Below are 27,969 nucleotides of genomic sequence, written 5' to 3'. Positions count from 1 at the left end.
TGTGTTTTCCAATTTTGCAACTCGATTTTCTATATTTGGAAGTATTCCTTTCTCGTTGAATGCTTAGGTCAGGTCAAGGAGGAGTCCTTCCTGAAGTTGATCCTGAAATAGAACGAACCTTTCACACTCAGAGACGACTTCAAAAACAACGAGAAATGGCCAATCAAGAAGAGAACAATCAGGTAGAGAACAAGCTGTTGAGAGACTATGCTGCGCCAAGTGCTAGAGGCCTGAGATCTAGTATTAGAAGGCCTCCAATTGAAGCAAATAACTTTGAACTGAAGCCTGCTTTACTGAATATGATCCAACAACATCAGTTTGGAGGAGCACCTACGGAGGATCCAAATCTTCATATGGAAGTGTTTCTGGAATTCTGTGAAACTCTTAAATATAATGGAGCCTCTGCAGATGCGATCAGATTGCGACTTTTCCCTTTCTCTTTAAGGGACAAAGCACGAGCTTGGTTACATTCGCTTCCATCGGACTGTATCACAACATGGGAGCAACTCGAGCAGAAATTTTTAGATAAGTATTTTCCACCAAGCAAGACTGCTTCACTCCGTCACCAAATCACAAATTTTACGCAAAAAGATGGAGAATCTCTTTTTGAAGCTTGGGACCGATTTAAAGGACTACTGCAGCAATGCCCACATCACGGACTGGAGAAATGGCTCGTAATCCATACCTTTTATAACGGAATTTCCTACTCTACTAAAGTCTCTTTAGACTCTGCTGCAGGTGGTGCGCTCATGAACAAAACCTTAGAGGAGGCATTCGATATTATCGAAAGCGTGGCATTGAATCATCACCAATGGGCGATAGAGAGAGAGAATCCTGTTCGATTGGCAGGTAAGTATGAGGTGAGCGCTTTAGATAGTCTTGCGGCAAAGGTTGATGCATTAACCTATAAATTTGAGAATTTTAATGTTAATGCTGTTTCTAGTATCATCTGTGAGATTTGTGGAGTGACAGGACATTCAGCTATGAATTGCCAAATAATGGTCACGCAACCTACCGGAGCGCAGGTAGAACAAGTTGATGCGATAAATAACTATGCTCAAAAGCCAAACAACAATCCGTATTCAAATACCTACAATCCGGGATGGAGAAATCATCCAAATTTTTCCTACAGAAATAGTCAAAATCAATCCGGGCAGAATAATTATGGAGCGTCTGGAGGATTTCAGCAAGAGAAGAAGTCTAACTTGGAAGTTATGATGGAAAACTTCATTGCTACCCAATCGAAACAAAATGATGAATATCGACAACACATGGTGGAATCTAATCGGAAGCATTCAGAGACAGCCGAAGCAATCTCCCAGATATCCGGTAAGATAGATAATTTAGCGAATCATACTAAAATGTTGGAAAATCAACTTGCGCAGGTCGCCGATTCGCCCTAGAGAGTACCAGGGAGATTTTCGGGAAGACCAGAAACAAATCCTGCGGAGCATTGTAATGCGATTACCTTGAGGAGTGGAAAGAGAGTAAATGAGCTCAAGGATAACCCAAAGCTATTTCCGGACAGAGAAGAACACGACCAGGACGTGGTGATTAGCACGCCCGTGCCAATCACCGAGAGATCCTCCAGCGAACAGCACGCCCGTGTCGGAATGAACAGCACGCCCGTGTCATTCTCTACTTCTGGAAAAAAAAATAAATCTGAAGGCCAAAAATCCCCACACTTAGAAAAATACGAACCACCGATTCCATTCCCTCAGAGGATAATTAAGGCCAAACTTGATGAACAATTTGGTAAGTTTCTTGATGTCCTAAGGAAGTTGTATATTAACATTCCATTCACAGAAGCCTTGCAGCAAATGCCCACATACTCAAAATTTCTGAAAGACATATTGACAAACAAAAGGAAAATTGAGGAGAGCGTAACGGTGGCACTGACGGAGGAATGTAGTGCTTTAATTCAAAACAGGTTACCTCCTAAACTCAAGGATCCAGGTAGTTTTTCAATCCCATGCATGATTAGGAATCATAACTTTGATAAAGCTTTTTGTGATCTAGGAGCTAGTGTCAATCTTATTCCATTTTCACTGTGTAAGAAATTAAACTTGGGTGAATTGAAAATTACAACACTAGCTTTGCAACTTGCTGATCGCTCTGTGAGATATCCTTTAGGTATATTGGAAAATGTACCTGTCACGGTTGGGAAATTTGTCGTTCCTGCAGATTTTGTTGTTCTAGAAATGGATGAAGATCCATACATACCTATTATACTAGGAAGACCTTTCTTGGCCACTGCAGGAGCCGTAATTGATGTTAAAAATCACAAGCTGTCGTTAGCCGTAGGTAGCGAAAAAATTGAGTTTGATTTGTCTAAAGCTATTAAACAACCCTTCCTGCAGAATGTGTGTTGCAGGATTGATGAGGTGCAGATGGTTGAAGAAGAGGAAGAACCGTTTCTCGGATTCAGCGATACACTGGATGCATACTCGGATGATGAAGACGTTGCAAAGAGCAGTGAAGATGGAGGACAAATCAACCTTGTGCGGCATATGACTGAAGAAGCGAGGTTAGAACAAAAATCATTGGAAAGTGAAAACCATGAATCACCGCAGGTAGAACTTAAACCTCTTCCATCAACCCTCAGGTATGAATTTCTTGGTGATAATTCTACATTCCCCGTGATTGTAAATGCGAGTTTAAATGAAGTAGATACTGAAAAGCTGCTCCATGTGCTTAGAATGCATATTAAAGCCATAGGATATACCATTGAAGACATAAAAGGGATTAGCCCTTCATTATGCATGCATAGAATTTTGCTCGAGAAAGATTTTAAACCTTCAGTTGAGAGACAGAGGAGGCTTAATCCTAACATGAAAGAAGTGGTCAAGAAAGAGGTTTTGAAATTACTAGATGCAGGAATAATTTATCCAATCTCTGATAGTGAATGGGTAAGTCCGGTTCATGTTGTGCCAAAGAAAGGTGGGATGACAGTAGTTAGAAATTCAAATAATGAGTTGATTCCCACTAGGACGGTTACGGGGTGGAGAATGTGTATTGACTATCGGAAATTAAACAAAGAAACTAGGAAAGATCACTTCCCACTTCCATTCATTGATCAGATGTTAGAAAGGTTGGCAAAACACTCCTATTTCTGTTTTCTAGATGGGTATTCTGGTTTTTATCAAATCCCTATACATCTAAATGACCAGGAAAAAACCACGTTTACATGTCCTTATGGTACCTTTGCCTATAGGAGAATGCCTTTTGGTCTTTGCAATGCACCAGCTACCTTTCAACGTTGTATGATGGCTATTTTTTCTGATATGATTGAGAATATTATGGAAGTTTTTATGGATGATTTTTCAGTCTATGGTACTAACTTTGATACTTGCTTGTCCAATTTGGTTAATGTTCTGCAGAGATGCGAAGAAACAAACTTGGTTTTAAACTGGGAAAAATGCCACTTTATGGTAAGAGAAGGCATTGTGCTAGGACATTTGGTTTCAGAGCGAGGAATTGAAGTAGACACGGCAAAGGTGGAAGTAATTGAAAATCTACCTCCACCGACAAACGTTAAGGGAGTGCGAAGTTTTTTAGGACATGCAGGATTCTACCGGCGTTTCATCAAAGATTTATCAAAGATCTCTAAACCTTTGACAAATTTGTTAATTAAGGAAACTGAATTTCTTTTTGATGAAAATTGTTTGGATGCTTTTTCCAGGTTGAAGGAAGCTTTGATCTCAGCTCCGATAATGCAAGTTCCCGATTGGACCTTACCTTTTGAAATCATGTGTGATGCGAGTGACTATGCAGTGGGAGCAGTCTTGGGACAAAGAAGAGACCGGAAGGTACATGCGATCTATTATGCTAGCCGAACTCTGGATGATGCTCAAATGAACTACGCAACTACGGAGAAGGAACTCTTAGCAATTGTTTTTGCCTTGGATAAATTCAGATCATACCTCGTTGGCTCTAAGGTTATTGTTTACACAGATCACGCGGCCATAAGATATCTATTGAGCAAAAAGGATGCTAAGCCAAGGCTCATAAGATGGATTCTTCTTTTGCAAGAATTTGATTTAGAAATAAAGGATAAGCAGGGAACTGAGAATGTGGTAGCGGATCACCTATCAAGACTATATCAGGGACAGAGTGGGACCAAGGAGGAAGATCTTCCAATTGATGACTGTTTTATAGATGAACATCTCCTTGCTATAAAAAGGATTGATTCTCCATGGTACGCAGACTACGCAAATTTTCTTGCTTGTGGAATTTTACCTCATCAGATGAGTTACCAACAGAGAAAGAAGTTTTTTGGCGATATCAAGAGCTATGTATGGGATGATCCACTGCTTTTCAAGAAGTGTGCTGATACTATTTACAGGAGATGTGTACCGGAGGATGAAATAAAAGATATACTTTATCATTGTCATTCTTCATCATATGGCGGTCATGCAAGTACTTCGAAGACAGCTGCTAAAGTCTTTCATGCAGGATTTTATTGGCCACATATTTTCAGAGATGCTCGTGATTATGTATTGACTTGTGATAGATGCCAAAGGACGGGGAACATTTCCAAGAGACATGAGATGCCACTGAATTCAATTCTAGAAGTTGAACTTTTCGATGTTTGGGGGATTGATTACATGGGACCATTTCCCCCGTCTCATAACAATATCTACATTCTGGTAGCAGTGGACTACGTATCAAAGTGGGTTGAAGCTATACCATCTCCAACGAATGACGCGAAGACTGTGATAAAACTTTTTAAGAAAATCTTATTTCCTAGATTTGGAATTCCTCGAGCGGTGATTAGCGATGGAGGTTCACACTTCATTGAAAGACAATTTGAAAATCTTCTCAAAAAGTTTGGAGTAACTCATAAGATTGCCTCTCCGTATCACCCCCAAACCAGTGGACAAAGTATCAAATAGAGAAATCAAAAGCATTTTAGAGAAAACTGTGAAGCATTCACGAACAGATTGGTCAGAAAAATTGGATGACGCTCTATGGGCATATCGGACAGCTTACAAGACTCCTATTGGTATGACGCCGTTTCGCTTGGTGTATGGGAAATCTTGTCATCTTCCTGTAGAGTTGGAACACAAGGCTTTCTGGGCAATACAATTATTGAATTTCGATCTAAAGAATGCCGGAGAGAAAAGAAGGCTTCAGGTTGATGAACTAGAAGAACTCCGACTTGACGCTTATGAGCATGCAAAATCCTATAAAGAAAGGACTAAGCGTTGGCATGATCAACACATTATGCGTAGGGAATTCCAAGAGGGTGATCTTGTATTATTGTTCAACTCTCGATTGAAACTCTTTCCAGGAAAGCTTAAATCCAGATGGTCGGGTCCTTTTGAAGTGAAGAAAGTTTATCCTTATGGAGCTGTGGATATATCGAATGAAACCACCGGAGTCTTCAAAGTGAATGGGCAAAGGCTAAAAAAATATCTGAGCGAACCAACTCCTAAGGGAGGAGAGCAGAACCTCCTCGAGTCCACTTGAGTAACATCATATTGGTCAAGCTAATGACCGTAAACAAGCGCTAGTTGGGAGGCAACCCAATTTCTTACCTTATACTTTTATCTTTTATTTTCTTTTTCATTTTATTTTTCATTTTATTTGCAGAACAACTGCCCAGGTAACAGAGGAGAACACGGCCGTGCAAATTTCAAACACGCCCGTGTTGGTTGCTGTCAGGTATGTTGGTGGCTGTCGGGTTTTCCAGAAGACAGCACGCCCAGGGCGTGTCGGGAAACGCGGGCGTGGAGATGTTTTCAGCGACCAACACACTCAAGGCGTGTCAGGAGACACGGGCGTGCCGTAGGGTTTTTAAATAGACGCGACGGGTTTTAGGTCAGAACACGCCCGTGACTCTTCGAAGTTTTCGCCGTTGGTTCCAGAGCAGTTTCCGATCGTCTGCGTTCTTCTCATTCAATTCTAAAACGTGCACCGGTGAAGATTTTCCTCCGGCAAAGATGAGCAAGCGTGTGAAAACGGGGAAGGCACCCTCTTCTTCAAAAGACAAAGGAAAACGGAAAGCGCAAGACCAAGGTGATCGGTCTGATAACCCTTTTGGTTTAATCTTTCGTGATGATATTCATAAATCTCGTTTTGACAAGCTTGAAAAACGAAAAATAGTTTCCACTAGATATATGGACTCTTATACAATTGCTGCGCTAGGTATTAAGGAAGATATATATTGGATGGCAAATAGGATGGGATGGGGACAATTTTTGACTAGCCATTACCCTACCTACCCTAGTATAACTTTAGAATTCCTTAGTTCCATGTCGGCCGAAATAATCCAAGGAAGAAATTGTGAGGAAGGATTGATTAAGTTTCGGTTGAGGAATATCGATTATAGGATGGATTTGAAGGAGTTTAATGAAATTTTCGATTTTCCTGTTGGAGGGGAGAGGCAAATACATCGAAATTTTTGTGTGTATACATTTTGGAGAGAAATTGCCTTAGACTCTATGCCCTATGATGCCTCTAGATCCAAATCATCTAATATCCCTAATCCAATTTTTCGCTATCTTCATAGATTCATGGCGAATACTATTTTTGGGAGAGGGGACAGTGTTGGGGTAGCCAGGCTAAGTGAATTGCAGTTTTTATGGGCCATGATTAATGATGTTAAAATTGATTCTGGAGCTCACCTAGTTAGACATTTTGTGAAAATTGGGAATAGCTCGATTGGAGTAATTGTTATTGGAGGACTTTTGACTAAGATTGCATTAGCTTTAGGGTGTGAGTTGGATGGATTGGAGACTTGCCCGGTTAGTCCGCGATTGGATTTGGATGCATGTTTAAATATGAAGATGATTGGGAGATTAGAGGAGGGATACTGTTTGATGTTACAAAATGATATTAAAATCCCTCTTCCAAATAATAGCCTTACAACCATTCGCAATACACGTAATTGGCTTTTTAAGGATGTTAGGACCCAAGATCTACCCACAGTAGGAGAGCCATCTATTCCACCGCATGTACCGGTACCCCAGGTTTCTTCCTTCATACCGGAGTCCCCTTGGACTATTACTGATGATGTTTCTGCAAGACCTTCTGTTTTTGATTTTTCAGGATTCCGTACATCGTTTGAGGATTTCAGAGAAAAGCATACTGCGGATAGAAACATGTGGGAGCAGTTTGCTCATACTTCAGAGGAGCATTATGAGCGAGTCGACAGGTATATGGAAGGGGCTAACTGTTTTTTTTCTAATACTGAGAAGTATTTTGTAGTTGAGGCCGCTAGAAGAGAGCGTGAGGAAAAATTTTGGCAAGAAGAAAGTGAATTTCGTGCAGAGCAAAGGAGAAGATGGCAAGAGGAAGATGATCGCAGATCTTAGGCTTTACCTTGCCATAACTATTAGGTGACCTCTTTTCTAGTTATTTTTCTTTATCTTTGGTTGTTCGTTTTTAAGTTTTTGCATTCCTGTTTTGGATTCGGTTTCAGTTTTATATATATATATATATATATATATATATATATATATATATATATATATTATATATACCTCTTGTTTTGATTGATATAGACACTATGTGTTCAAGAGTCTTTGATACTTTGTTGCCCTCTCATCTCTTGTAGTATAACTTGATTATTAGTTGGATCTAGGAAATTCTTTGTGGCTTATTCATTAAGAACCCTGTTTCACTTTTCACACAACCCCTAAGGTGGCGGCATTTGAAAAGGATTTAAATTTCTTTACCGGTTTAGTACTCAATTTTCTATGGTGACTTTCATGAGCATTTTGGTTACTGGATAAACACTTCTCCTAGGAGTTTTTGTAAAAAAAAAAAAAAAAAAAAAAAAAAGATGGAATTTCTTTTGGCGCACCCCTTTGAGATTAGGTAGCTACTAGGGAAACACCTAAAGAAGGTGCCCTTTTGAGGTCAACTAGTTACTGGGGAAATGACCACTGCTAATTCCTTCTTTCTTTTCTTCTCGAGGGTGGTCCTTTGAGACCTTGTGTGATATTGAGGGGATGAACCAAGTGTTAGGGCAGGTAAGTGCCTCTACACTAGAAAGGAGAGGAACACGGTAATAGGGGTGATGAATCTAGATTGGTATCCAAAACCTTGGGGAGTTGATTTCTTCACATGCACTAAACGGGGATCTTTTGAGCTAAGCTGCAGGGAATGACTTGAGAAAATTAAGACCAATTTTATACCTTGGGATGAATTGCCAATAACTGTTTTCATGATTTCCACACATAGATTGTCTTTATTTTTTTTTGCTCGAGGACAAGCAAATGTTCAAGTGTGGGGATTTTTGATGTGTGCAACTCATGTACAGTTTTGAGCATAAAACATATATGCATTTCATCTCATTTTATCTTGTTAGAAGCATATTTGTTAGTTTTTATTTGGTTTAACATATTTGGACGAAGGATACTGCTTTGCGTTGAATTCTGATGATAGGATGCACAAAACCAGCCGAATTACCCAGGGTATCAGAACAACACGGCCGTGTTGTTGATAAACACGGGCGTGTCGAGGTTTTCAGCGACCAACACGCTCAAGGCGTGTTGTTGAACACGGGCGTGGCGGAGATGTTGAAGAGCGACGCAGGAAGCAGAGGAGGACATGATCGGGCCGTGTAATGAGATTGCTATTATTGCGGCGATGATTTTAAAAGATGGAAAGGGTCAATCCAATGGTGATACCGACTATCAAGGAGAGGAGGCTCTATAAAAGGGTAGAAAACCTAAAACTAGGGGGCGGCAATTGAGACTTGGAGATAGACGACATCAGCAAGGACGATTAGTAATGTCTTTTCCTTATCTTATTGTCGAATTCTCTGGTGTAATGGAGTAGTTGTTTGAATCTTAGGTTAAGGGAGTAGCCCCTAACTATGTTCATGATTTGTTGTTAACTCTGGTTTTGATTATGCATATTTTCGTTGGTTGTTTAAATTGTTGAATGATGCTTTGATTGGTTTCTGTGAAAGTGGTAATTGACTAGATAGGCTTTGCGGGATTTATGTGACAGGATCCTATGCAAGTAAGAGTCATCTGTGTACGTATGCCATAAGATTGGGGACGGATCAAAGTAGATACATCAGCGTGATCACCAAAAGTGGCCGTTGGTATTTTAGGAATCAACTTACGAATCTGGTGGACGTATAGATAGGTTTGCAGGAATCTAGTGACAGGATTTCAAAGCATGAAAGATCATCTAATTCGGATACCTTGATAAAGAAAGTTGCATTCAAACAAAAGAAGCTAACCTAGGTATAAGTAGTCATTATCGGAGAACCGTCATGATAATAGTTAGAGTGGTGAAACCGTAATCCTAGGATTGTTTTTATCTCTTAATATTTTCGTTGATTTTCGTTCGCTTGAATTGTTGATTTAGAGTAAAATTTCTCATTAGATCATTCGTTTGGATAATTGAAACTCGTACATTTCTAGTACTTGACCCAGTCCCTGTGGGATCGATATTTTATTACTTGACGATAAACCGTGCACTTGCGGATTTAAGCAATCAATAGGGTAGCTGATGTAAATATTTTTTAGTTACCCTATCCAAAATTTAGGATAAAAACTTTGGATAGGGTAGCTGATGTGGATGCTTTTAAGATAATAGTAGCAAAAGAACTGTGGACACCATTATCGTACATGCACCGTAAGTAGGATTATATAAAACTACTAAATCACAGTTTTGAGATGACTTGAATGAAATATTACAAAACATTCTACCAAATGAAATGATTTTAATATGAGGTGATCTCAATGAGCATGTCGGAGTGAAAAATGAGGAATATAAGAAGTACATGGGAGTTATGAGTTTGGAATGAGAAATGAAGAAAGGAAAACTATATTACATTTTGTGATAGCATATAACCTTATTGTAGGTTCGTATTAGGCCAGCTAGAGGGGGGTGAATAACCTTGAAATCAAACTAAAAAAAAATATCTTGCTATTCAACTTAGGCAAGGATACACAGTTAGTTAATCAGATAAAAATAACAACTCATAAAATAAAAAGAGATACAAGAATTACTTGGTTACAACCTACATAGTTGTTAATCCAAGGCAGTTGAAAAACTCACTAAAAGAACTCCTTCTTTGAAGGTGGAATAGCCTCTTACACACTTTTTAAGCTAAAAAAAAACTAGGAAAATGAATACAAGAGTTATTTATTTATTCTTAGCACCAGGAGGCTTTTTATAGCCTTCTGGGATGAATTAGCCGTTGGTATTCATCGCTTGGAGGCGCCTCTAAAGAGGTCTAGGGCGCCTCCAAGTGGATAAAACATTATCCACCCTTCAACGGTCAGCCAACGGCTAACCAACGACTCTGCAGGAATGGAGGCACCTTAATGTCTTTGGAGGCGTCTTTGCTTGAGGTGCCTTCTGTTGGTGCGGTTAGTACTAACGGTCTAACTCAAGTTTTGATGAATGACAAAATATGTTAAGTTAGTGTTGTTGTTGATCTAACACTCTGACCGAGTGTGTAGGAGAAGCCTAGACAGGTCGACGAACTGGCCGGATGTCTGGCACGAAGCCCAGCTTGGTCAACGGGCCGACCGGATAGTTGGCACGAAGTCCAAATGGGTTGACGAGCTGACCAGACATATGGCACGAAGTCCAGCTAGGTCGACGGGCTGACCGGATAGTTGGTGTGAAGTCCAGACGGGTCGAAGGGCTGACCGGACGTCTGGTAGGCAAGTAAAGGTAAGTCACTGGAGGGGAGTGACTGTGAGGACGCGTTCCCGGGAAGGGAACTTAGGTGCCGATCTGACTTAGAACCATTTCAGAACTCTAAGTCAAGATCGTGGCTAGATTCCGGTCTCGGAAAGACGGAATCTAAGTCATACTCTTTTTATTGAATTATGAACTGTGCTAATAATTTGTTTTGCAGGACACATTATATACTTTGCCTTCGGACTAACGTTTTCTTGCAGGAAGGAAGCTGTCGGAAAATAGGGTCTGGGCGCCCGGAGGCGAATTTTTATCCCTAACGTCACAGTGGCACATGGAGCTCGCTGATTAGCTCGACTACGTCACAACTAGGGCACCCTGATGGTTCCAGACGCCCCGAACTTCCTTTTTAAGGAGGGTTAAGGCTGAAGCTCAAAACACAACTCAGAACAAATAACTTGCTCACTTGTGCTCTTGCGACGTTGCGAAGATAAATCGCTGCGAAGACAAATAATTTTTATCCGAGAGGTCCCTCCGACTCCATCTTCTTCCTCTAGCCGCTCTCTTGGCGATTAGTCCAACAAGAGCTCACCTATCTCTGATACCACTTGTTGGGACCTTGACGTCCGCTAGAGGGGAGGTGAATAATGTCTCACCCAAATCGTCGCTTCCTACAATGGTTAGTGTACACAGCGAAAATACAAGATAAACACTAACAATAGAAAGCAAACCTAACACGTTGATTTAACGTGGTTCGGAGATAAAGCTCCTACTCCACGGCTGTCCGTAAGGTGGACGATCCCGATCCGTGGGTGGATGATTCCCCGGAGAACTTCCGGCTAGCTCGCGTAGCTCCTTGTGGGTGGAGAAACCTCGCCACAACCTCGTACAAGCACGGTAGATCACTTGGGCACTTGGAGACTCTAATTAGGGTTAACCACCACTAATTTCGTCAACTTGAACCAAGCTTCCAATGCATGGTTATATAGGCCACGGGTTAGAAAACCCCGCCTACCAGTCGACTGTTAAAACATGCAGTCGACTGCCCTTCGTGGAAATTTGACCGTTGCAACCCAACGGCTCGATACCAACCCTCTGTTCGCTACCAGTCGACTGCACCAGTCGTCTGATGAAACCACCAGTCGACTGTTACAGTACTGCTACAGTAACGCTACAGTACTATTACAGTAAACCCTAATTTTGGGATTTTACCCCGAGTACATTCACTCAGCACTCGTTCTCGCCCGACCAACCTAGACCTAGCCTTCTAGCCTCCTCCATCAGCCTTGCGTCCCTCGGATGCCTCCCCATCCTTCACGTCTTGCCTTCTGGAGCTTCCATTAGCCTTGTCATTGTTGTCGGGTCTTCCTTTGCCAAGAGGTCGCGCCTCCGGGACTTCATCCATTGCCAAGTCACACTTGGACTTACGTTGCCAAGACTACATGCTTGGACTTACACCGCCAAGACTCATCCTTGGACTTTCCTCCTTTGCCAAGATCACAGTTGGACTTATGTTGCCAAGACTACATGCTTGGACTTACACTGCCAAGACTCACCCTTGGACTTTCCTTGTTGTACCTGTATCCTGCACACTCACAATGCATATAAAATACAACAATAAACCTAACTTAAACCTTTGCACAAACATCAAAACCTAGGGTACCCAGATTGCTCCAACAGAGAGAAGGTCGGAGATGAGTTTGGGTGAGCCCAATTTTGGATGTCCAATTAATCACCCAAGCATTGGAGTAGCAGCCGAACAAGTCAACGCGGAGTTGACTTGTCTAGGTGCTTGGACCAAGCTAAGTCCAGGCGCCCTGAGTCCGGGTGCCTGGACTGGTATGGTGCAGAACAGGCGCCCCGCATAGCTGTTATAGTGTGATTAGACTTAGGGTGCACGTTAATAGCGATCTAGGCATCTGGACTGGTTTGGGCGCTCAGAAGTGGATAAATGACTTATCACTTAGCCATTGTGAAATAGATTGAGGCGATCAGTGGGATATACCATGTTAGCTAATGGTCACTTCGACTAGTGAAGATATAAAAGGAGGGTTGGGGCTCGAGATTCAAGACAACACTTTCTCTATACTCAAATTTCTTATTGTATTCTTCATTGTCTAAGTTATCAACGTCCTGTACGAGGTTTCTCCATCTCCAACTTGTGTTGAAGAAGGAATCTACTAGAAGAGCTTCATTTGACTTGGATTAACAATTTCCCCGGTTGCAAACCAAGTGAATTATGTTTGTCTTATACTTTCTTTTATGCAGTTCAATTTTGTTTATTAAAGTGTTTTTATATCCTAATGTTGAAAGAAAGAGAAGGGTACAGTGATTCAAATTGCAGGGCTATTCACCCCCTCTAGCCATCCAGTGAGGGACCAATAAGTGATATCAGAGCAAGAATGCTTCAGAAGGACTAACTGTTGTCTAAAGCACAAGAAATGGTCGGAGCTAGCATTCATCCACTGAAGTTCGAGGGAGATTTCGTGATATAAAAGAAAAGATGAAGATATTTTTTAAAACAGATTTTTAAATATTGTTAACTATTAAATATGGTTTTGTAGACCCAGAGATCAACATAGAAAGGTGAAGGAAGAATAACTTGGAACAAGAAAGAACAGAGCGACTCCTTGGCAAATGGAAAAGCAAAATTTCATCTGCTCAGTGTTCTGCCACCTCAATAGGTCAACCATATCGGAAGCTACACCTCAGCCAAAGAACTCTGGGAGAAATTCTTGGAGCTCCATGAAGGCACCTCAAAAGTAAATCTAGTGAGAAGGGACATCCTGAGAAATCAACTGATCCGGCGGTAAGAATGGGGGACCCACTTCCTGAAGGGTCTCAGCTTGAGGACCGATGAAGGGCTGACTAAGTGGTTAATGGCCGCGCCGAGAGGCTTAGTAGGTCCGAGCGGAGCTAGAGATAACCCGTCCATGGGCTTGGGTTTCCGACGCCAAGGCAGGAGGATCGAAGGGCCGAGCGGGAGTCCGCTCGGCTGGGACCAAAGGGCCGAGCGGGTTGTCCGTTTGGCCCAGATAAGGGCGAGGGTACAAAGGTGGCCGAGCGGCCTATGCGCTCGGCTCGGGATATGGGATATCAGCAGAAGCATGTCTGATGATTATGTCGTACACAAGATCGCACGATGGAGGATCTTGCCGTCACATCATGGAAAGGTTGATATAGTAGCAGTATGGCCTCATGGACGTCTTTCTGACGGATCCATATCTGGGCATGGCCCTTCTGACAGACCCATACTTGGGCATGGTCAAATGCAGGTGGTTACTTTGATTGGCGCGCCCAGGCTTCTTCGAGGGGTCTATATAAGGTCTCCATTTCTTCACCGGAGGTATGCAAATCTTCATCTTGAGGCCACCTATTCGTTATTCCTCGCCTGACTTGAGCGTCGGAGGGCCGTCGCCAGGACACCCCTCCCGGCTCGGTTTTACTGCAGGTTCGCCGGAGCGCTCGAGGATCCAGCAGGGAGCACCACGTGCCCAGTGTCCGTTGACTCCTGGTTCGGACAGGATCAAATTGGCGCCGTCTGTGGGAAGTATCACAACTTCTCCCACCGACCGGCCGAAGAAATGAAGGCGTCAAGCGTTTCATGCCCGTTCGACCAATGGGGAATGGATATTGTCGGTCAATTTCCGATGGCGGCCGGGCAGAGGAAATTCTTACTAGTGGCGGTAGACTATTTCTCCAAGTGGGTGGAGGCCGAGCCGCTAGCAAAGATCACTGAACAAATGGTTAAAAAATTCATCTGGCAACACATCATTTGTCGGTTCGGCATCCCTCGCCGACTAGTGTCCGACAACGGGCGGCAGTTCACAGGGAAGATGTTAGAGGATTGGTGCAAGAGCTACGGCATTGAGCAACATTTCACATCCGTGGCCTATCCTCAGAGCAACGGTCAAGCTGAAGTGGCCAACCGGGAAATTCTCTGTATTCTGCGCGCTCGGCTCGACCATTTGGGAGGAAGTTGGCCGGATGTAGTGCCGAACGTCTTGTGGGCCATCCGAACAACGCCAAAAGAAGGGACAGGAGTCACACCGTTCCATTTGGTATATGGTGGAGAGGTCGTCATTCCGGTTGAAGTCGGCGTGGAGTCCGCCCGGATCCAGAGCTACGATGAGGACAACGCCGAACGGAGAAACATGGAGCTGGATTTGGTAGAAGAGGAGAGGGCAAAGGCGTCCGTTCGGCTGATGGCGTACCGACAACGAATGAAGCAAAACTATAACCGGCGCGTCATTCCCCGATCATTCCAGATCGGCGACCTTGTCTGGAAGAAAGTCAAGCCGGTCGGTGACGTCGGCAAGCTTGAAGCTCCATGGGCAGGTCCCTTCAGAATCATCGAAAAGCTCCGCTCGGGCGCGTATTATCTGGAGGATGAGGAAGGTCGACAGCTAGATAGGCCGTGGAGCGCGAACCACCTCCAGCCTTACCGGGCAGGGTGAAAGGTGTGCCTATGTAAATCATCTTGTGTACTTTTTTCGACTGAATACTTGAAATGCAGAAACGAAAAATCAAGAGAACAAATAAGACATCGCCAACAAAAGAACGAAGGCCCCGAGCCGCTCGGCCGGAGGTAAATGGGTCGGGCCAAGCGCTCTAAAATTGAAGGCCCCGTACCATTCGGACGGAGGTATATTATCCTAGCCCAGATGCTCGACGAAGCAGACCCTGAGCCATTCGGCCAAGAGTACGTTATCCGAGCTGGGTGAAAGGAACCAAAAGTGATAAAAAGGAGGGCAAAAAGCTTCGCCGAACGGAAGCGTCAAAATTAGCCAGAGTCGTCTCGAGAGCCGCACCGACCGGCTATAAAACCGGCGGAAACCGACGAGCACCGCCGTAAAATCGAGAGCCGCACCGATCGGCTATAAACATCCGGCCGAGCACCGTCCTCAAAAATCGACAGCCGCGCCGACCGGCTATAAAAACCGAGCGGAAACCCGGCACCGTCGTTAAAAATCGAGAGCCGCGCCGATCGGCTATAAACATCCGCGCCGACGAGCACCGTCGTTAAAAATCGAGAGCCGCACCGACCGGCTATAAAAACCGAGCGGAAAACCGACGAGCACCGTCGTTAAAAATCGAGAGCCGCGCCGATCGGCTATAAACATCCGCGCCGACGAGCACCGTCGTTAAAAATCGAGAGCCGCACCGACCGGCTATAAAAACCGAGCGGAAAACCGACGAGCACCATCGTTAAAAATCGAGAGCCGTGCCGATCGGCTATAAACATCCGCGCCGAAGAGCACCGTCGTTAAAAATCGAGAGCCGCGCCGATCGGCTATAAACATCCGCGCCGACGAGCACCGTCGTTAAAAATCGAGAGCCGCACCGACCGGCTATAAAAACCGAGCGGAAAACCGACGAGCACCGTCGTTAAAAATCGAGAGCCGCGCCGATTGGCTATAAACATCCGCGCCGACGAGCACCGTCGTTAAAAATCGAGAGCCGCGCCGATCGGCTATAAACATCCGCGCCGACGAGCACCGTCGTTAAAAATCGAGAGCCGCGCCGATCGGCTATAAACATCCGCGCCGACGAGCACCGTCGTTAAAAATCGAGAGCCGCGCCGATCGGCTATAAACATCCGCGCCGACGAGCACCGTCGTTAAAATCGAGAGCCGCGCCGATCGGCTATAAACATCCGCGCCGACAAGCACCGTCGTTAAAAATCGCACCGTCGTTAAAATCGAGAGCCGCGCCGATCGGCTATAAACATCCGCGCCGACGAGCACCGTCGTTAAAAATCGAGAGCCGTGCCGATCGGCTATAAACATCCGCGCCGACGAGCACCGTCGTTAAAAATCGAGAGCCGCGCCGACGAGCACCGTCGTTAAAAATCGAGAGCCGCGCCGATCGGCTATAAATATACCAAGCGGAAGAACGAATATCAGAGTAAGAAACCGCGGAAACTACAAATATTAAAACATTCAGGCCCGATTGGGGGTTGGTCCTTCGATACTCGGCGTTTGTTGACTTCACGCAAGCAGGATACGTGCAGAGCGAGTAGGTCTTCTCGCTCGGACTTTATGCAATGAGCCAAGCCGATCGGACGCGTGAGGGAGAAAGCTTAAGAGCATGACTGGCAAAAATTTTACAAGCATCAATGTTAAGCAAACAGAAGAATATTATGGACAATGAGTAGGAAGACAGGAAAAGGGGCATCGTTTCATTAGAAGAAAAATTATGCCGAACGGCACGTACAAAAATTTTACATCCGCCGAGCGGATGAAGTACAGAAAGTGCTTGAAATAACCCGCATCACTCCGGATCCTCAAAATTAAAAAAGGTGTCCGGGATGTCGTCAATCATGGCCGCCAGTTCGGGAGGGGGAATGCTCAGGTCAGCAGGAAGATGCCCCCCCTTCTTGAAGTACGCCGTGGTGACCTTGACCGCCTCGAGGAAGGTTGAGGAGACGTTGCCACCAAACTTTTCGCCAAATCGCTCCGAGCGGATGTATTCCTGGCGCGCTGCTGCTAGCCGACTTGGCTCGCCCTCCTTATATTTTTTGAGTGCCGCTCGGGAAGCGGTTAAGGTATCTTGGACTGCCTTCAAGTCCATCTCAGCTTTTGTGCGTTCAGCGGAACGGATCTCGCATCCAACTCGGCCTCTAGCTTCTTGGATCGCGATCTAGGGCCGGACTTGACTTTCATTTTATCTAGATCAGCAATTGCTCGCCTCTTCCGACCATTGGCGCGCTTCACGTCCCCGTCCCGCTTCTTCACCAAGTCTTCGAGTCGGGCCAGATCGACAGCCTTCTTCTGTTCGGCCTCAAGAGCTTGTTTCTCCCGCTCGGCCGTGGGACCTCCCGACACTTGGAGTTTTTCTAGGAGATCCTCCAACTCGGCTAGCCGATGGCTCGTGGCGATTTGCTCAGCCCAGCGCTGTAAGGGAAATAATAATGTCAGGAATCAAACAATAGCATGACACGGGAATGAAGATGAGTTTACCTGAGTGGCCTGCTGCATATTGTTATCGCCGAGCTGCTTGGGCGTCATAAGGGCCACCTGAATCTGGGCGTTCTTGAAGAGCTTGGCGAGCGGACCAGTCAGGGTTATTTCGTGAACGGGGCTCGATGGCCGATCGGCAGACAGTAAATATTCCTCTGACGGGAATCGGAGGGTAGTCTTGATGGTAGGGTGGCCGGACGGCGCTTCTTCAGTCGCGGCCGCCTGATGCGAGGACTCCCCTATGGTGGAAGTTTCGCCCAACCGACGTAAGCGGCGGCGAGTTCGGGGAGGAGAGCCGGAGGGCTGTGCGATAGGCGAGGCCACAGGGGTCCCGATCTGCGGGGGCGTGCGGTCAGGCGAAGTTACGCTGATCGGCGCCTGTGGTTCCCCCTCTTGGGTCGGCGGAAGGCTGGGGTCTCTTCGACGTTTCCGCCGAACCTCCAATGGTGGATCTCCAACCTGGGGAACGCCCAGCTCGGCGGGGGCCGAGGAAACAGGATCCGCCTCAACCTCCGTTGAAGCGGATGTGGCCGTTTTTGTTTCAGGGGCGGACTGCGCCCCCCCCTCTCCTGCATCCGCCGGGCGGCTGGGGATGAGTCCCCGCTCGGCGAGCTCTTTTTTCGTAGCCGCTTCAATCTCCACGGACTTCAATTTCAGGTTAGCGGTAGCCTTGGAACGCCACATGACTTCAGCTGCAGTAAATGAAATTAAAATCAATTAGACAAAAAAGACTAAGAGAGTAAAGAATCCTTACTCATGCGGAAGGGGAGATTTGCCCGAACGGGAGACAATCCGAAAATATACAACACCCCCTTGAGCAGCAACTGGTCGATCTTGTATCGCTGACCAGACAACCAGTTCGCCACATGAAGATAGGCTGGATTGCTTCTGAACTTGCCGAGCTCCGGCTGAGTCGGCACAGTGGTCTGCCATAACCTGACACTGAGAGCTAACAAGAAGGACGAACACAATATAGATAAAATGTCGACAATTGAAGAACTGAATTTGAAACTATATTCTATCATTAAGGTACGTATTCTTTTAAAGCATGTTAAACTTGTGTTTATCAGTTTGTACATTTTTCTAATAAGTAGTTTTAACTTTAGATTAATATATAAGCATGATTGTTTTAAAATAGAAAATGTGTTGGTACCCCAAGGTTATTTTGATGTGATCAAACAAGTTAAGTTAGGTCCTGTCGTTTTTAACCTTGTGTCTAAGTGTATAGGAACTTAGGAGCACAAGGCGTCTGAGGGACAACATGGGAGAGAGCCGACGAGTTCAGTGCGTCTGAGGGACGAGGTGCTATGAAAGAGTACACCAGCGGACGAGAAGGGAGCGTGCGGTGTTTCCGAGGGACGAGAAGCCGGAGCGGAAGCTTGCTTGAGGATAAAAAGATACATCTATCCGAGGGATGAAGAGTTGCGAAAGAGTACGCTGACGGACGAGAAGGAAGCACGAGACGATTCTGAGGGATGAGAAGCCGGAGCTGAAGCTTGTTCAAGAAGGCTGGAAGTTGGGTTCGGGTGAGCTCTATTCCAGATGGCCGAGATCACCCAAGCAAGAGGAACCGGAGCAAAAGACCCAGACCGAGATGAGCAAAATCGGAGTGGAAAGTCCGGACTGGAAAAAGTCAACTTAGTTGACTTTTCTGGTTCGGGCGCCCATAACCCTTCCAGGTGCCCGGAACAGAATTTTATCCTGATCACGTTTGACCGAGATCCGTTGTGAAGGGATAAAGTTTTATCCTCCTCCAGGCGCCTGGAAAAGCTAAACAACACTAAGAAAGATCAATACAACACTTGTACATATGCATTGTTCTGTTTTAGCTTTCTGTTTCTGAGCTTTCGTTGCTATAAAGATGCTTCTTCGCCTGAATGAGAAATTAGTGTGACTTCATCTGCATGGGATTAACAACCCCCCTGGTTGTAACCAAGTAAAATTCTCGGTGTCTCTTTCTTTTTAGTGTTTTATTTATTCTTATGCAAATGCTTATTTTGTTTAAGTTATAAGCCGAGAAAGGTTGTTTTACTTGATTTGTGCAGGGGCTATTCATCCCTCCTCTAGCCGGCCGCCAAAGGTCCTAACAAAATGTAGTGTAGTTTGAATCATGTGTTTATTTATTTTTTGATAATCTATCGTACTATATTTGTTATAGGATAGGATGATGAATGTACTAGTTTTTGAGACTGGGTATAGAATATAATAAATTTGAATTATATTGTTTTTTTGAACAATGTACGATATTTTATCGTGATTATTGTTAAATGTGTTTGTGAATGTTCCTGATAAGTAGTTTTTGAGATTTGAATGTGTTTGTGTTTGCATCTGGATGTTTGTAATGTAAATTAACATGAATGTCAGTTTGAATATATAGAGAACATTGTGTATTGTGAGTGTTATATTGAAATTTCGAAGTAAACAAGATATAAATTATGCAAATATATGTATGGGTGCTGATGAAATTTTAGCTAAATTTAACGAAAGAATTTTATTTCCATTACTAAGTACGATTAGCGACTGATTAGTGATGAAAATATTGATCGTTTATCATTGAATATATTATAGTGTTCTTTTCTCACGTCGATAATATTTCTTCCTTATTCTTTTTCTTCTTCCTCAATAAGAAAATAGAGATTTTTATCCATACAATATAGAGTAAAATACTAATCTTTTTAAATATCATTTTTTTTTTTTTCAATTTTCATATGATAAAATCTGTTCTCTAATTTAGAATGATTCGTAACAAAATTTGATATTTATCAATTATTTTTAAGTATACTAGAAACATTGATATTTCCCTGGGATAAAAGAGAATTACAAGCACGGGATATTATGTATAAAGGATGAATCAAGGATCCCAAACATCGATAGGAAAAAAAACCCTAAGTGATTTCTTACACAATGTCTGGGCAAAATGACAATTTTGTCATGTATAAACAAATAGCTTGTAGTTGACAGTCAGACTCAACCAAAGAAAGAATAAAAATCATGCAAATGGAGTTGGTCGGTATCGTGGCACGATTGGTGTGATGTGATAGTGACCCGCACATTAATCAAAACCAACTTGATGTTGCAGGCTTAAGTTATGCTAGAGTCATCCTTACTCTCATTATGAGGATCACGTTAACATGTTTGCAAAGATCTCAGTGCCTTTGGCACTTCTCTTAGGGACATTTGGTTTAAAGGAATAAGTGTAAGAAATAGGAATAAAAATAAATGATTATCACTATTAATATTTAGATTATAATTGACGGTAAGGTGGGGCTCTTGTCCTGTAGAAAGTCCTGAGCCACGTGGGAGGTCAAAGTCAACGATCAACGCCCTGAGTATTCGGCCGAGCGGACGTGTGTGTCTGATTCTACATTACAGCTCGGACTGAGGCCGAGCTTCCGATGCTCAGAAGACTCAAGCATGACTCTAGCAGTAAGGAATGAGGGTCGAGCGGCCCCCCCGGCCCGCTCGCCCGAACGGGGAACGCAGCCTCAGCCTGGCGGATATGGCTTCTTTGCTCGGCAAGACAGAGCCGGGAAGTAGGATGATTGGCCGAGCGGACATCTCGCTCGGCCCGGTAAAAGACAAGGGGAGTAGTTGACGATATTTTCTCAGGGACCAGCGTCGCCGACAGGCGGCATGGTCAGACAGAGAATCGTACGATGGAAGCTTCTACTGCCACGTCAGGGATATGCTCGTGCTATTGAGGTATGGCGAAAAACACGCTTTTCTGACATGCCCATTCCAGATATGCTTTGAGGAGCATGCACGCTGATAATCATGATTTTGCTATATTATCTTGAATTATAATGCATGTTTTTAATGATCTTTTCATAGATTGAATTCATATATACATCATATTTCATAATTATATTTGATCTTGGATTTAATTGCAAATTAGCCAATTATCATGGTATTTGATGCTAATATTTGATTATTATTTTGTAGGCATCAAAAGGGTCATGAACCCAATCATATCAGACTACAATTGTGTTCAAATATAGGGCTAAATGAGACGATCAAACCTTGGAGTGATTTGGACCGTTCATCTACAATCAAGCAGATCTGGGTCATCCATTGAAGATCTGGTCCATCCAACCCAATGAGGAGGAGATCTCAGTCGCGGATGAAGATTTAGAGGTTTTGATCTAGATCTGAGTTCATCCAACTATTGATCAAGCCCGAAACATTCTGGATCGTCCGATCAGAGAGTGAGTTGATTTAAAATCTGCGAGAAGCTACAGTGTTTCCGGAGCTCAGCAATTTCCGCGACACTTCCACTGTTCACGGTTCGTCTCCGTCCCCGCCGCAACCTCCCATTCGACTTCCAGATTTGAGTTTCACTTCTCTTCATCTCCAGCGAGCTTGCAAAGATTCGATAACCGACAATCAAGGGACAGAGCCACGATTTGAGGGCGTTCTCCTTCGCGTTCTAGCTGTCCGCGAGCGTCATTCCAGCAAAGATATGAGGACATTCCCCGATCTGATGCTTCCATCCTCCAACTGAAGGGCATGAGGGCGTTCCTCGGTTCTTCAGAGACCAATCCATCTTCATCTTCACATCACGTTTCTGGATTGTCAAGATTTGCTCTGTTTTTCGGCGGCTGGAGAATTCAGATGATTTCGAGCTCGAGAGGTGTTCCTAGTAGCTTTGGACTTCACCTAGATGAGCTATGGATTCAGTGGGTTGCTGTGATTTCTCGAGAGGCGTTCCCAGGAGCAAGCACAGTGGCACAACAGTGAGGAGAGGTTAAGTCTCGGGTTTGGTTGTGGAATGCCATTTAGGTTTTGTTTTCCTTTTCTTTGCTTTTGAATTATCCATGAATTTGCTCAGATCTGATGATCTGATAGTTAGATTGTAATTTACTTTTTACCTTGAATTTCCTATTTCGTTTCTACAAGTTCATGTTTAGTTTCAATGCTTGAATTTAGTAAATCTTTGTCTATTCAGTGAATAAATTGTTACTGAGATTGAATTAAATTGTTGAATGCTCTTCAACATTGCCCAAAGAGAATAGAGTTCAATATTTTTAATCACCCCGTCACTATCTCCTCGACCAAAGATTGTTTTGCTCATCACTCGATGCATGTATCTAAAGGTCGGGGTTTGCATGCGGGATGCCTTGGCTCTAGAGGGTTCATAAGGGTCATTCGATCTGGTTATCGACCTCCAAAATTCATTCCATCTAATCTCACTATCAAATCCTCGGGCACCTCCATTAAGTAAACCAAAACAATCATTAAAATCATTAAAAGTCCACCAAACTTCTTTGTTCATCATCCTAAAAGTTATGATCCCTATGTAGTCCTCTTTAGATGAATATTTAACATCAAGCAGACTCAAAAATTCAAGGACTAGACGAGGGTAAGTCGGTGCATGACAGTACATTATATCATTCCAATCTAAAGAGCTAATCATCCAATTAATATCATCCCTAATTCCTAGCATATCCATAGTGGCGGGATCCATATATTTCGTGCATACAATTTTCCTAGCGACAAGGTTATCATATCTAGTTTTTTTATCCTAGTTTCTAAAAACAATATTAAATATATTTTCGTTACCTTCGTCGGGTGCTACCCTCTTCCCTTTGCCTTTTGATGATGAAGCTTTTCCTTTGCCTTTGTCACCTCCCGGTGCATCTCCTTCTCCAGATTCACCACTTCCTCGACGAAGTCTCTTCAAGATCTGCGACATGGTGAGCTTAGAATTCCGTGAAGATAAGTCTTTGAGGATAGGAGCAGGGGAGAGGAGGAATAGGGGATTAGCTTCTTTTTCCAAAGTTTTGGCTTGGGAATGTGTTAGATCTAAATGTAGATCTAAGGAAAAGTGGACTCTGGAGGGAGAAATTAGGGTTAGATGAGGTGTATTGGGGAGGGGAAGGGTTTTGGGAGAGAAGAAGGTAGAGGCTAGGGTTTCTTGGAGGAGGTAGGCGGCTCCATACGGGATGGGGCATGGTTGTGTCTTATAGACACGGCCGGGTTAGACCAGATTGCACGGCCGTGCCAAATGGCACGGCCTCTTCTTTCCTCCCCTCGGCAAGGCTCGCACGACCGTGCCGAATGGCACGGCCCAGGGCTTCCTCCTCTGTGGATTCTCCTGCACGGCCGTGCCAAATGGCATGACTACTTTCCTTCTCTTCTCTGCACTAGCCACACGGCCGTGCAAGGGTGCACGACCAGTGGCTTCTGCCTCTCTGCAAGCTTCGCACGGCCGTGCAGGGTTGCACGACTATCTCCTTTAAGCGCGGGATGACTCGCCCTCTGTTGTTTTGGCTCCTCTGATGCCTCCACGCCCATGAAACGCTCACGGCCAACTCGTGGAGATTATGCACATCCTAAAAATGAACATGAATTAAGTAATGCTACTCGACTGAATCTACTTAAAGAAAATAAAAGAAATAAAATGGATGACGAGACATTAAATCGAAATGAAAAGAAAACCCTTGGGTTGTCTCCCAAGAAGCGCTTGTTTTAGGTCTTTAGCTCGACCCCGTTTCAGTCAGTGTGGGCTGAACCCATTGGAGGATGGATCTCCTTCTAGGGTTGATGCTCCAGCTTGCGCCTTCAGTTTCACTCGTGCAGGACATATGTGTTTCTTACTGCTTGCTGGAGGGGAACTCTCATGGAAACTGTACTCCCCTTCTTTGTATGTGCTGATTTTGTGAGAATTTCCCTGAGAAGAGGGGTTGCACATGGAAGAATTGGACAAATCAAATTCAATCTTTCCCTTGCCGATCTCCAAGGATAACTTATGGCTTTTTAAATCAATGATGGCCCCAGCCGTGCCAAGGAATGGTCTTCCAAGGATGATCAGTATCTTGGGATCTTCCTCCATGTCTAAGATAATGAAGTCTGTAGGAACTATGCATCCACCTACTTCAACTGGCACATCCTCCACTATTCCCATCGGGTACCTGCATGAATGGTCAACTAGTTACAGTGCCATCGTGGTCAATTTAATGTTCTGAAAACCCAGCTTCTTGCATAAAGAGTACGGGAGTAGGCTGACACTGGCTCCCAAGTCATAGAAAGCTCTTGGTATAAGTTCAGAACCAATTTTGCACGGTATGGAGAAACTTCTTGGGTCCTGAAGCTTGGGTAGAGGATTCGCCATAAGGACGGCGCTGTAATTCTCTGTCAGTGCTACAGTCTCGAAGTCGTCCTTCTGCCTTCTATTGGATAAGATTCCCTTTAAAAATTTTACGAACTTCGGCATCTGGTGCAGCGCATCTAGCAATGGTACTTCAACGTAAATCTCTTTGACTTTTTTCAGAAATCGGTGGAACTCTTCATCCCTTTGGGATGCTATAAGCTTCTGAGGAAAAGGAATCATGCGATTTTGCGGGGTAGTCTGAAGAGCTTCTTCAATTTTTTAGTAACCACTTCTCCATCCCTGTTTTGCGTTTGATTAGGCATTAGGGGAGTGAGATCCATTTCTGAGTCAAGCTCCATCTGAGTCATGATTTGGGGGTTTCCCACAGTACGTCCGATCCGCAGCTCAATGTGATTGTAATGTTCCACCGGATTTAATCTGGTTTCCTTGGGAATGTACCCTATGCTCTCGAGACGGCCTGAGCTATCTGGGCTATCTGGCTGTCTTTCATCTTCTGGTGTTTTTCTGAGTTCTCCAGCCTCTGAGTCAGTTGTTTGATCTCGATCCTCATCTCCTTTTGCTCTGAGAGAGCTTCCTCAAGAATCTTTTCAATCCTAGATAGCTGTGTAGGTTGCTGCTGTTGATGAGTCTACTATCCAGGTTGGTAGGTCTGATGTGCTGGCCCCTGGTCCTGATTATTTTCGGTATGAAAAGTTGGGGTGGTTCCTCCATCCTGGGTTGTATGTGTTGGAGTACGGATTGTTTTGCCTCTGATTGTAGCCTGTTATTGCATCGCATTGCTCAAGCTGGTTTATCTGTGCCTGCATTGGCCCAAGGGGGCAAGTGTCTTGAGCGTGGTCCGCACTTCTGCAGATGTCGCAAGCACAAACTATTGCATTAGCTGTGTTGCTACCCATGGCATCAAATTTCTTAGTCAGGGCGTCCAGCTTCTCAGACATGAGTGTGAATGCATCCACCTCGAATTTCCCTGATACCTTCATCTGATTTCCTGAGAAAGCACCGCTAGATCTTTTAGATGCCCACTGATGGTGGTTTAGTGCCACATTATCTATTATCTCTTCAGCTTCATCAAGGCTTTTGTTCATCAGTGCCCCTCCTGCCGTAGAATCCAATGATACGTTCGTGTGATAATTTATTCCATTGTAGAAGGTATGTAGAACCAACCACTTCTCAAGGCCATGATGGGGGCACTATCTCAGCATGCTCTTGAATCGATCCCAGGCTTCAAATAGCGATTATGAGTCTATCTTCTTGAAGCTGGCAATCAGGTTCCTCATGTGGGCAGTCTTGCTTGGGGGGTAGAACTTGTCTAAGAATTTCTGCTCACATTACTCCCAAGAGGATATGCTATCAGCTGGTAGAGAATTCAGTCACTACTTGGCCCTGTCTTTCAGAGAAAATCTGAAAAGAAGCAGTCTCACTGATTTTGGAGGAACCTCATTCACCTTCATCGTGCCACATATTTCATAAAACAACTCTAGATGATGATTCGGGTCTTTGTGTGGTCCTCCTCCGAATTGATTTTGCTGGACCATGTGGATTACTGCGGGCTTGATCTCAAAGTTGTCAGTATCGATGGGTGGTCGGGTGATACTGGATCGGACCCCTTGTGCACAAGATGTCGCATAATCTTTCAACAGTTTATCGACCATTCCTGAGGATTCTTTTGCTGCTTGGAAAGCTTTCTGTAAATTCCTTCTTCTCAGAAAGGTCCTGCCAATCTCTGGATCAAATGGTAGTAGCTGTCTTGAAAGGTTAGCTCTACGCATGCAAAAGAAAAGAGAACAAGATAGAAAATATGACAGCAAGAAATAAAAAAAAGTGAATGCAGTAAGGAAGAAGAGTGAAAATATTTTATTATTAGTAGATTTTTTTTATATGCAGAGAATAAAGAAAACAAAGCCTAGTCTAATCCAATATGACTTAGCTAGTGTTATGGGCACAGTCCTCGGCAACGGCGCCAAAAACTTGTTACGCTTCCACAAGTGTACGGATTCGTCATCAGTAATAAAAATATCGATCCCATAGGGACTGGGTATAAGCACTAGCAATAGTTCACTTAGGGTCAGCTAGACTACCAATGGTCTTTGAATAAGCTAAGGAAAAAGAAAGGTTGAGAGAGAGAGAGTCGGGAGTCGCAAGGTCGAAATATTCACTTGGTGATGAGGAGTTCTAGGGGGTCGGTTTCGTCGTGGTAGTATTGACGTGTCTCGTTTTATCCTACTCTCGCTGTCCTTGTTCATGCTATTGCCGGAAGCTAAAGCGGATATTCTTAAGCGCCAAAATAGGGTAATGCCCTAAGAAGTCCTATCACGGTTTACCCCTGTCACTAGGGCACCTCGACAAATCTTGAGGACATGACTCTAACTGGCAAATTAAGAATAGTGAGTAAAGCTAAGCCTTATCTCTCGTTCCCTTGAGGAGAATTTCCCTTTCCTCTCAAGGAACTATCCTAGATGTCCGTGAACGCGTTACCCCTGTCACTAGAGCCCCTCGGGTATATGATCTAGAGGTAATCCTCTACGAAGCTAACAAGTTCTTCACAATCAAAAGTAAGCAATTGAAACAAAGCACGAAAGTTCATCCAACAAATATAGACACAATACGAGTTTTACATCAATCTGTACCACGACTACTCCCTAATCCCAGAACAAGGGATCTACTCCATGAATGCTAAAGAAATATCCGAAAACATAGTATAGACAAACATATAATTCTCAGCAAGCAAGAGGAAATATGCTTATCGGATGTCGAAGAGTGGCCTTCAGATCCAATTCTCTGCTTCTGGAGTCGATGTGATGGTGGAAGTTCACTGGACGGTGGTCCGGACGGTGGTCCAAAGCAACGTAGAATTGCTCCAAGATCCTTTTCTCCCTGACGGCTCGCCTCTCCCCTGGCACAAAGGGTTAAAACCCTTATATAGCCTTAGGGTTTGGCCGAGGTGGCATGACCGTGTAAGGGTGGAACGGCCGTGCCCCCCTCCGGTTCTGGTGTGGCTGCACGACCGTGCAAGGTTGCACGGCCGTGTAGCCCCTGGGCTCTGTCTCCTGGGGCACGGCCGTGCAAGTCTTCTTCTCCGCCTGGGGTGGCACGGTCGTGCAGGGTTGCACGACCGTGTGCTGTCTGGCTACTTCTTTTGTCAGGCCCCAAAGGAGTCCCTGTCCGAAGAAATTTTGGTAACATCTCCCCTGTACGAGTGACAATCTGAAGCATTACTACATACAAAATATACATCAGCTACATACGGCTGGAATATATACACAACCATGCAGTTTAATA

At 44.3% G+C, this 27,969-nt stretch overlaps 1 protein-coding gene, 1 non-coding gene and 1 pseudogene across 2 annotated transcripts; 2 read left to right on the top strand and 1 right to left on the bottom strand.

Annotated features, from left to right (window-relative positions):
* Positions 1–155: 155 nt before the first annotated feature.
* Positions 156–22,316, top strand: LOC121986983. The gene is made up of 8 exons (XM_042540903.1): positions 156–1,329; positions 1,386–1,455; positions 1,529–3,355; positions 3,391–3,401; positions 3,469–4,369; positions 4,505–4,884; positions 14,533–14,549; positions 22,032–22,316. The coding sequence occupies exons 1-8, from the start codon at positions 156–158 to the stop codon at positions 22,314–22,316; spliced, it is 4,665 nt and encodes a 1,554-aa protein (XP_042396837.1).
* Positions 555–661, bottom strand: LOC121988038. Its single transcript, XR_006113801.1, has one exon. It is a non-coding gene; the product is annotated as a small nucleolar RNA R71 (small nucleolar RNA).
* Positions 22,317–25,863: 3,547 nt separating the features above from the next.
* Positions 25,864–25,935, top strand: LOC121988152 (annotated as a pseudogene).
* The last annotated feature ends 2,034 nt before the right edge of the window (positions 25,936–27,969 follow it).

This window comes from Zingiber officinale, chromosome 5B (assembly GCF_018446385.1).
Source record: "Zingiber officinale cultivar Zhangliang chromosome 5B, Zo_v1.1, whole genome shotgun sequence".
NCBI classification, from domain to species: Eukaryota; Viridiplantae; Streptophyta; class Magnoliopsida; order Zingiberales; family Zingiberaceae; genus Zingiber; species Zingiber officinale.
This window is presented reverse-complemented; position numbering and strand designations above follow the sequence as displayed.